The 11,272-nt window shown below is 35.4% G+C and overlaps 1 protein-coding gene across 1 annotated transcript in view; it reads left to right on the plus strand.

Moving 5' to 3' along the window:
• The window catches only part of LOC107551926 (claudin-10-like), a 12,065-nt gene extending 1,944 nt beyond the window's left edge, over positions 1 to 10,121 (plus strand). The window contains exons 3-8 of the mRNA XM_016233704.1: positions 4,896 to 5,126; positions 7,921 to 8,082; positions 8,193 to 8,274; positions 8,351 to 8,455; positions 9,441 to 9,725; positions 9,849 to 10,121. Of these exons, the coding sequence (XP_016089190.1) occupies positions 4,907 to 5,126; positions 7,921 to 8,082; positions 8,193 to 8,274; positions 8,351 to 8,455; positions 9,441 to 9,585 (714 nt within the window). The 5' untranslated portion in view covers positions 4,896 to 4,906 and the 3' untranslated portion in view covers positions 9,586 to 9,725; positions 9,849 to 10,121. The remainder of the gene's footprint in view (positions 1 to 4,895; positions 5,127 to 7,920; positions 8,083 to 8,192; positions 8,275 to 8,350; positions 8,456 to 9,440; positions 9,726 to 9,848) is intronic.
• Positions 10,122 to 11,272: the final 1,151 nt, after the last annotated feature.

Here is an 11,272-nt window from a genome sequence, read left to right on the forward strand (position 1 = left end):
ACACACACACACACACACACACACACACACACACACACACACGTGAGAAGGGAAGCCCTTTTCTGTAGCCTCCAAGAATCAGCCGAACATAATCTGCAAGGGGCTGCAAGGGGTCACAGCTGTATATCAGGAATGATTGACTTACACGCAATGTTCTGCATTGCAAAGAAAGCCTGACTGTTGAGTCATTATTACTTTGCTTAAATGTGAAATGTGAACATCTTAAATGTGAACTTTACACCAGAGGCCAAGCTCCAGTAAGGGATTACATATTTCTGCTGGAAAACTGACCCAGAAAAAAAAGCAATAAAACATGGATCAGCAGCATTTCGGTTATAATAGAATCTGGTGATTATCTTAATTCTGGGAATTTGTGGTCAGTTGGAAATCAAATGTTCATAGCAGTGTTTGAAAACACAGCAAGCTTGTGGATTCCTTACTGTTCTCATACTGTTCTCTGTTTTATTCTAGGTTACATAAGAAAATTAGAGCCATAATTTATATTCTAAAACAGGTCCCATTTCCCCCCGTATCGCTGTGTAACACTGAAAGAGGCCAACTGTTAAAGGCACAGTTCATGCAAAAATTAAAATGTGCTGAAAATTTACTCGCCCTCAGGCCATCCATAGATGAGTTTGTAGAACATATTTCAAAAAATGTTGCTTTAAATCACTTGTTCACCAGTGGATCCTCTGCAGTGAATGGGTGCCGTCAGAATGAGAGTCCAAACAGCTGATAAAAACATCACAATAATCCACAAGTAATCCACACCACTCCAGTCCATCAATTAACAACTTGTGAAGCAAAAAGCTGCGTGTTTGTAAGAAACAATTCCATCATTAAGACATTTTTAACTTCAAACTCTTGCTAAAATGTGAGTCCTCTGTAATAGTGAATCCTTTCTTAAGTGAAAAAGTGGTCTTGTCTGAATCAGGAGAGAAATATGCACAGATCAAGCACCGTTTACAAGTGAAAACAGTCCAAAACAGTTCTAAAAAAAAAAAATATGCTGGTGGATTTTGATTTTAGAGGACAACTGGGGATGGACTTTATCACTGGAGGAAGCATTATTATGGATTAGCGACAGTTTAAACCCCCTTATGATGGATTTGTTTCTTAACATGCAGCTTTTTGCTTCTCAAGATGTTAATTGATGGACTGGACTCGTGTGGATTACTTGTGGATTATTGTGATGTTTTTATCAGCTGTTTGGACTCTCATTCTGACGGCACCCATTCACTGCAGAGGATCCATTGGTGAGCAAGTGATGTAAAATTTCTACAAATCTGCTCTGATAAAGAAACAAACTGAGGCCTGAGGGTGAGTACATTTTCATCAAATGTTCCTTTTTGGGTGAATTATTCCTTTAACCTTAGCTCTGTCTGAGCATCCCAAATGATATGCTTCAAATTTGTGTGGTGTAAATACAGTAGCTGCATTGCACATAATAAACATGTACAGTCACGTTTATTTTTTCAGTCAAATTTCCCGGGAATGTCATCATGGAGTTCTGTCATAAACAGGTTAACCTTAGTTAACCTTAGTTAAACCTTAGTTAGTCTTGCGTGCAAATATAAACTAGCTTTTGTGTGACTCATTTAAGTCTGTCGTATTTATCAAAGAAGTCAAAATCTTTAGTCATTGTGATGTGAGGTTTGTGACCTTTACACTTCCTAAAGATGAATAACTGCATACCTCAGTCAGCATGCTTCAATCTGCCTCATCTGAATGATTCTGCAATTATAAAACTGCCACTTTCTCCCTTTCATATGGCAAGATTAATTTCACAAATGCAATTTGCAACAATATAATTGCATGTTGGAGGTGATACACGTGTTTAATGTGCCTCAGCACAGGGATCTCCTTGAGGGAATCTGTGGTTGCTATGGTGGCAGATATTTAGTTTGACGTTCTCGCTGACCTTGTATCACTCAGCAACAGCTCACCTGCAAAACAATTACAGGCTGTTTTGAGTCGTCCATCCCCACTGGTATAAGAGCCATAGAATGTCTCTATAACATGTTTAGTGAAACAAAAGTTATTTGGAATTTTTTTTATTTAGTAGTTTTCGTTGTCATAGACCTATGTAATAGATCAGTGTCATAGGTTTACATTAAAAAGAGACTTATGTCTTTTGACCCGATACCAAGCTTTATTGTTTTTGACCAGTAAACCACTACCACTAATAGCAACCACATATTCATTTGAAAAAAATAAAAAATAAAAAATTTAAAGTAATTGCTAAGTTGTTTTATGTCTTTTGGCACTTTTTTCTGAGCAGATAAACCGGAGGGCCAACTCACTCTCATGGCAATTCGTAACTATTTTATCTTTTGGCGATTTTGGTGACTAATTTATGCAATCACATTTGTATGTTTTTGTACGATCTGCTTACGCCCCATTGAAAATTAGGTTTAGGGGTGGACCTTCAAAAAAGAAAATGTGTGTGTGTATATATATATATATATATATATAATTATTATATATTTTTTTATTGTATATTCCTGTATGAATCACATCATATGCATTTATAAAAAATCGACAACTCATCTGTACTATTTTTTTTTTTTACCCAGAATCTACATAGAAACATCCCAACAACACCCTAACATCATGTCACCAACTTTTGTGAAAATTCATAGTTTCTTTAGAACATGTAAATAATCTAGTTGGTTTATTTTTGTAGCCTATTGATTTTGTATAGGTTTCATTATGGTCCTGATATGGACCTGATATGACATTGTTGTTATATTGGCCTAATAAATAAGTAATTAAATTAAATTATCAATGTAACTGATACTACCTGAAACATTACATAATTGTAATTTATGTGTTCTTGGCTGAGGCGAGCAGCTGTTGACTGAAGAAGCCTCATGTTTTGGTCAGGTCAGGTTATGTTTTGTAACTCCCTCTGGGGGGACGGAGGGAAACCATTAACAGGATCTGAGACTGAGAACAGGCAGGAAGACCCATCTGACCTTCTCTAACTGGTGCCTCCTGGTTACACAAACATGCACTCGAACTCATACAAAAACATTTACCCTTTAATTATTCTTGACAAATATGTCTTCTTCTTTTTTTTTTTTTTATCACCGGTGACATTTTACTAAAGTGAAGATCTGTTATTTTAAGCTCAAGGTGAAGTGAGCACACCAGAAGCATGTCTGAAATTCTAGACAGTGAGGATATTTTACATGCACTCTCACGCTCTCCAGTTCTTGAGGCACTCTATGTGCAAACTATAGTACAAAACATAATTTTATTAGGACAAATGCACAAACATGAATAGGAGTGTTAAGTCAAAACCTGATGCTTATATATTATTACATACTTTTTTTGATGGTTAAAGGGATAGTTCACCCAAAAATGAAAATTCTGTCATCATTTACTCACCCTCATGTCGTTCCAAACCTGTATGAGTTGCTTTCTTATGTTGAACACAAAAGAAGATATTTTTTTCCTACTATGGAAGTCGATGGCAACTACTAACTGTTTGATTACCAGCAATCTTCAAAATATCTTCTTTTGTGTTCAACATAAGAAAGCAACTCATACAGGTTTGGAACGACATGAGGGTGAGTAAATGATGACAGAATTTTCATTTTTGGGTGAACTATCCCTTTAAAGAATCATCATATGAAAAAGGAGCTACGGTCTACCCAAATTCTTACCTCTAGATGGCAACAAAACTTCAGATTAGAATCTCAACCTCGTCCAATTATTATTGTTAAATAAAAATAAACGAAATAAATGAATAAATAAATAAAACTTTGACTTAAAAAACCTTTTGAAATAAAGTAAATAACATTTGTAAACATTTCAACCCAAACTATAATTTCAGATTTTTTTCATAGTGTAACTTCATATATTAAAATAACTAAAACTAAAACTGAAATATAAATTAATGAAATAATAATATATAAATAAAATGTATATTATATAATTGATCTTTCACTCAAATTAAAATTAAAACATAAAATATAAAAATTAAAACTAATTCAAAATATTAATAAATCTATAATAGCATTCCAATGATACTAAAAATAACACCAAACGAATCCTTTAAGCTACATGACAAAAAACTAAAACTAATAAAAATGCCAAACACACACACACACACACAAAGCAACATTTTTTTACTAAACTTAAAATTAAAATATAAAAATAAAAGGTAATTCAAAATATTGTTCAAAAACTAACTAACTAAATAAATAAACCCTCAAACTAAAAAAAATGTTGAGACACACAAAAAATATTGATCAATACTATACGATACTAAAATGTAACACTGGTCCAAATGAATCATATGCAAAAATAAATAAATAAATACTGATGAGAAACACATGCACAAAAAAATGACAAATATTTCAACTAAAATGAAAATGAAAACATAAAATATAAAATGAATAACAACTGTAAAAAATATAAATGAATAAATTCAAAATATGACATAGTATCCCAGCGATACCAAAAATAACACTGATCCAAAGGAATCCCATATGCAAAATGACATCTCTCACATCAGACTTTTATCTGAACATTTTTCACCAATATCTGCTAGAGGCGTTGGCTTTTCAGGCCCTTCCAATAACAGCCATCTTTAAAGTACTCACCTCCTGACCTCCAGCATCTTTGCCGACTCACTCAAAATGATTCTTGCGGAGTGATGTTTGGGTGGGTGCGTATGCGAGTGTGTGTGGTGTAGTTAATGTGAAAACAAAAGGCTATTGGTCAGCTGTTGAAAAGATTAGTAGCCAGAGCCCTCCCTGCTGAATATAAAGCAACTTTGAGGTGGGAGACCCATCAACAGACAATCCAGTCCAGACTGAGCACCCCTTACCAAATTATTCATTCCTGCCTTAAACGGGACTTTTGTTTGCATTTCACTTTAACAGAACGTGGGAAAATGGGCAATATGGCAACAGAGATCGTTGCCTTCCTTCTCACCATATCCGGATGGATTCTGATCTCCTCCACGCTCCCGACTGACTACTGGAAAGTGTCCTCAGTGGACGGGACAGTCATCACCACGGCAACCTTTTGGTCCAATCTCTGGAAGACGTGCGTTACGGATTCAACCGGAGTCTCCAACTGCAAGGACTTTCCTTCTATGCTTGCACTGGATGGTACTTTATTGCTTTCTTCAAACATTTGTTGACTTTTTGTTTCTTGTCTGAGTAAATGGTGTGTGTGTGTGTGTGTGTGTTTATGAGAATTGCTGATCTTTTGTCGGTCCTTTTCCTACCTCCAGAAAGTGCAGCTGTCTAATTGTTCGGAAACAGAGTAGCATGGTGTTGGATTGCCCTAATGCTGTTTTGGCAGAAGCTTCCACAACACAAACCGAAGCCAAACCGATCACTTGAACATTTAAACAGGGAGTTCATTGTGATAAAGTTGCGCTTGATGCATGCTGACACCAGTTTGAGAATGCAATAAAGAAGCAAGTCACTATTTTAGTGCTAAAAGAGATGCAAAATGATTCTCAAACTCTATTTCCCTGATTTATTACAACAAGTAGGTAAATAGGGTTTAATAACCATGCATTGGTTTAATTATGTCTGAATGACTCACCCACAAACAGAAGGAAGATTTAAGGAATGCAGAGACACAGAAAACTTGTTCCCTCAGGGTGCCGTGCAAAAGCAGTTTAAACAGGTGAATGATGCAATTAAATAATTTTAATGTATAATTGTCATGTCTCTACATGGCCATACATATTTGTGGTGTGACCTCCCTGACGGTTAACTAGAGAGTTTAATGGAAGATGCTACATTCATTTAAAGGTATTATGCACTATTAGCAGCATTAAACAGAATTCCAAATAGAACTAAATTTGCACTTCGTCCCAGTGAAAAAAATGCTAGGGTGTTGCTAAGGCTTTTTTAGTGGTTGTTAGCATGTTGCTATGTGGTTATTAAGGTATTCTGGGTGGTTCAGGTGTGTGAATGTGAATCTATATTTTTTGAACACTGCTTTGGATCTTCTGCCAGATGAAAATGATAAGTCTGATCATTTAAATGTAATATCATAACATAAATGAGATGTTATTGAAAAAAATGACTTTTAAATTATGCTGAAAATTATGCACTTATCCATTTTTGCCACTCTTCCAGCAAAAATGTATAATTTTTTGTACTGTCTTGAAGTTCACTTTATAATTATAGTTACTGTATAACTTCCAGCTTTTATTTTTATAAATATATATATATATTTTAATTATTTGATGATGAAAAATCATATTATTATAAATCATATCATAATATATATTATTATCAAAATAACTATAACATACACATAAGAAGTAAAATATTAACAACAAAATTTCTCACCATATCCGGATGGATTCTGATCTCCTCCACGCTCCCGACTGACTACTGGAAAGTGTCCTCAGTGGACGGGACAGTCATCACCACGGCAACCTTTTGGTCCAATCTCTGGAAGACGTGCGTTACGGATTCAACCGGAGTCTCCAACTGCAAGGACTTTCCTTCTATGCTTGCACTGGATGGTACTTTATTGCTTTCTTCAAACATTTGTTGACTTTTTGTTTCTTGTCTGAGTAAATGGTGTGTGTGTGTGTGTGTGTGTTTATGAGAATTGCTGATCTTTTGTCGGTCCTTTTCCTACCTCCAGAAAGTGCAGCTGTCTAATTGTTCGGAAACAGAGTAGCATGGTGTTGGATTGCCCTAATGCTGTTTTGGCAGAAGCTTCCACAACACAAACCGAAGCCAAACCGATCACTTGAACATTTAAACAGGGAGTTCATTGTGATAAAGTTGCGCTTGATGCATGCTGACACCAGTTTGAGAATGCAATAAAGAAGCAAGTCACTATTTTAGTGCTAAAAGAGATGCAAAATGATTCTCAAACTCTATTTCCCTGATTTATTACAACAAGTAGGTAAATAGGGTTTAATAACCATGCATTGGTTTAATTATGTCTGAATGACTCACCCACAAACAGAAGGAAGATTTAAGGAATGCAGAGACACAGAAAACTTGTTCCCTCAGGGTGCCGTGCAAAAGCAGTTTAAACAGGTGAATGATGCAATTAAATAATTTTAATGTATAATTGTCATGTCTCTACATGGCCATACATATTTGTGGTGTGACCTCCCTGACGGTTAACTAGAGAGTTTAATGGAAGATGCTACATTCATTTAAAGGTATTATGCACTATTAGCAGCATTAAACAGAATTCCAAATAGAACTAAATTTGCACTTCGTCCCAGTGAAAAAAATGCTAGGGTGTTGCTAAGGCTTTTTTAGTGGTTGTTAGCATGTTGCTATGTGGTTATTAAGGTATTCTGGGTGGTTCAGGTGTGTGAATGTGAATCTATATTTTTTGAACACTGCTTTGGATCTTCTGCCAGATGAAAATGATAAGTCTTATCACTTAAAAGTAGTATCATAACATAAATAAGATATTACTGAAGGTGCAAAAATGACTTGTGTTGGTCCCAGTAGTAATACGTTGAAAATGATGAAGCAATCCATAATATTTTGGCATGTATGTCATTTTTCCAGCAAAATGTATTTTAATAATTAATAAATATAATAAATGTTTGACTGACTGTCTATAACTTCCCGCTTCTTTGTAAAGAAAATTTTATTATAAAAAAAAATCTAGAATACTATATATATATGGCAAGCATGGCAAGTTTATTTATATAGCACATTTATGGCATTTGAAAGTACCTTACATAAAAACAATTATAATAATAATCATAACATTATAATTATACACATGATGTTATAAATTATTCTACATTTATAAGTTTTATAATTTCATCAAGTGTTCTTTTATATGTAAATTGCTATCAAAACAACAACAACAACAACAACAACAACAACAACAACAACAAAAAAACTGTTTTCTTATTGTAAAAGAAAATGTATATGGCTTCTGCTGTTCCTGCAGCTTATATCCAGGTGTGTCGTGGACTGATGATCTCAGCTGTGTGTTTGGGATTTTTTGGAGCTATCCTGGCACTAGTGGGCATGAAGTGCACTAAAATAGGGGGATCAGAGACCACCAAAGCCAGGATCACCTGTCTGTGTGGACTACACTTCATTCTCAGTGGTAAATGTCGCCTGACCTAGGTCATGTTTCTTTCTTTTTTTTTAAGCATTTGCAATGATCACTTTTGCAAATGACAGTGTCCTGTAATTATATACCTGTCCTCTCTGCAGGAATCTGCTCTATGACCGCCTGCTCTCTCTACGCACACCGGATAACATCAGAGTTCTTTGACCCCTTATTTGTGAAACAGAAGTAAGTAACATTGCTGTAATTGCTAGTATGCATCCTATTTCTTACCAACACCGGTCTTTGGCCTGTCTGCTTTTAGATTTGAGCTTGGTGCGGCCCTGTTCATTGGCTGGGCAGGATCTGTTCTCAGCATTCTTGGAGGATTTATCTTTTGCTTTTCCATGACAGAGGGATTCAGCATCAGGTCTGATTCTTAGATTTTCCACTTACATACTGTGTCACCTGTTTTAAAGGAGTCTGAATTTTTCTAAGGTCATATAATTTGTCATTTTCATGTCAGCAACCGATATTAACAAATGAATGCCCATGGCAACAATGCCTATTTATCTCATCCATGTCATTTAAGTTTAGGATTTTAATTTAAGTCATTTTAACATATTCTTAAAGCAACTGTATGTAGTTTTGTGACTTCCCTCAACGGTTAAGGGAGTGGAATTTACTGTGGTAAATATGTCACTGTCATAATTACAGTGGATAGCTCAACATGCATTTGCTGCTGCCGTAAAGCAATCCGCTCTTTTCGTGGCATTTCGTACCTGCTCACCAAACTTACATACTCCCAGAACAGATGTTTTGGCGGGAGCATGGGAAAGAAGCCGAAGCCAGAAACTATATTTTTAATTCTAGTGGTCAGCAGGTTGGCGAAAAACAAACAAATGAACAAACAAAAAACAAAACATTATAAATAGAAAAAAAAGAAGATGATTAGACGCTGTCTAATCAGTGTTATTTGAGTATTATCATTATATATATAAAATGTACTGGTATTTTTCTGCCTGGAAAATCTCTCTTCAACACAATGAAGAGCAAAATTCAAAATACAGGTAAAACACCTGTAAAAAATAAATATGGAAAATTCCTTCACATTGATAATACGGTATGTGCCCTAATTTAACAGATATATATATATATATATTACGGTGTATAGCTTTTGTTTGTTTTTATTTCAGTGTTAATTTTAAATAATTTTATTACTATTTCAACTTATTTTTTACTGTTAGTTGCCAAGGCAACATTTTTTTAGGTTTAAAGTTTTCCAAGTTTAAATTTTTCACTAATATTTATTTTATTTGAGCTTTAGCTTCAAACACCAAAATGGTTTTTAATAGTTTTACTTAACAATACCAACAATGGCTGTAATGGGTTGAAATCATTCTCCTCTCTGACAGGGAGTACTCCTACAACGGCGCCACATCCTTCATATCAACACGAACCAAGATCACAAAGATGGGCAGAAAGCCCGAGACTCCTCAGAAAGACCCTCCAGACCAGAGCTTCTCTGGCAGGCAGTTTGGGAGGAATGCATATGTTTGACTGTAAATAATAACAAGTGAAGGCCAACAAGCATACACTGTATAAAGCCAACTATCAAACAAATCCTTGAATGGAGAACATGAGATCACGTTGCTTAAGGCTGCTTTCATCATTTGAGGCATTGAGAAGACTGCACAGAGGTAAATGTTATATATTATAAATATATATCCTATATGAGTAAATCAGAGATTTCTATTTTCAGAGGTTATTTTGATGAGATATGCCTATAAACAATATATTGCAACATAGAATTTTTTTGTCAGGAAAACACATATTGCCTAAGAGACCTCAAGCAAGCTTTCCAGGTCTGCCAATGTGATAGAATTGCCAGATTTCTTCACTTGGGACTTTGAATGAAGTCAGGTGAACCGATGACAGAGAAGACAGGGAGAACAGCTGCGCTCCACTGACCACAGGAACAAGCTGTCTCGATTCGGAAATTGAGTCGGAGCTCACATATTGCTCTGGTCCTGGAGTCTCTCTTCACCTCCTGATCAGTGGAAACTCTAGACTCTGACCCCGGTTTTTAGCGCTTCCGTGGGCCACTGCAGGCTGGCAGAATCTTCTTGATTCTTCCTTAAACAAGTGTTCAGTGTCCCTGTGCTTTTTATAAGAAGGTTTTAAAGTATTTTATGACATAATAAAGTGCATCATTGTCATTTTGTCTTGGACTGTGCTTCAAAATTTGGGGGATTTGTATTCATCCAGAGACCACAGACAAATGAACATTTACATACACCGCAAAGACTGCATTAAATCGATCAAAAGTGTAGACATTTATAATGTTACAAACGTTTCTATTTCAAATAATTGCTGTTCTTTTGAACTTTCTGTTCATCAAAGAATAATGATAAATAATGTATCACGGTTTGCACAAAAATGCTAAGCAGCACAACTGTTAATACCGTAATAATGAGGAGAACATCCCTCCCAAAACAATACGGGATGCAACAATAATAAAGCACCAAATCAGCATTGATTTCTGAAGGATCATATGACACTGAAGACTGGAGTAATGAATGCTAAAAATTAAGATTTGCATCAAAGGAATTAATTACATTTTTAAAATTTTACTGTATTTTTAAACAGATAAATCTGCCTTGGTGAGCATAAAAGACTTTAAAAACAGGGGAAAAAAACAACAACAACACAAACCATTTTATATCTATAGGGGCTTTGTTGTGTTTTCATATATGCAGTATATATATAGTGTGGTGTGAAAAAGTGTTGCCCCCCTTCCTGATTTTATTTTTGAATGTTTGTCACATTTTAATGTTTCAGATCATCAAACTAATTTAAATATTAGTAAAAGATAACACAAGATGCAGTTTTTAAATTAAGGTTTTTATTATTAAGGGAAAACAAAATCCAAAACTACATGGCCCTGTGTGGAAAAAGTGTTTGCCCCCTAAACCTAATAACTGGTTGGGCCACCCTTAGCAGCAACAACTGCAATCAAGTGTTTGCGATAACTTGCAATGAGTCTGTTACAGCGCTGTGGAGGAATTTGGGTCCACTCATCAATGCAGAATTGTTGTAATTCAGCCACATTGGAGGGTTTTCGAGCATGAACCACCTTTTTAAGGTCATGCCACAGCATCTCAATAGGATTCAGGTCAGGACTTTGACTAGGCCACTCCAAAGTCTTCATTTTGGGTTTCTTCAGCCATTCAGAGGTGGACTTGCT

The sequence above is a fragment of the Sinocyclocheilus grahami genome, unplaced genomic scaffold (genome assembly GCF_001515645.1).
Source record: "Sinocyclocheilus grahami isolate Dianchi unplaced genomic scaffold, SAMN03320097.WGS_v1.1 scaffold437.1, whole genome shotgun sequence".
Lineage (NCBI taxonomy): Eukaryota > Metazoa > Chordata > Actinopteri > Cypriniformes > Cyprinidae > Sinocyclocheilus > Sinocyclocheilus grahami.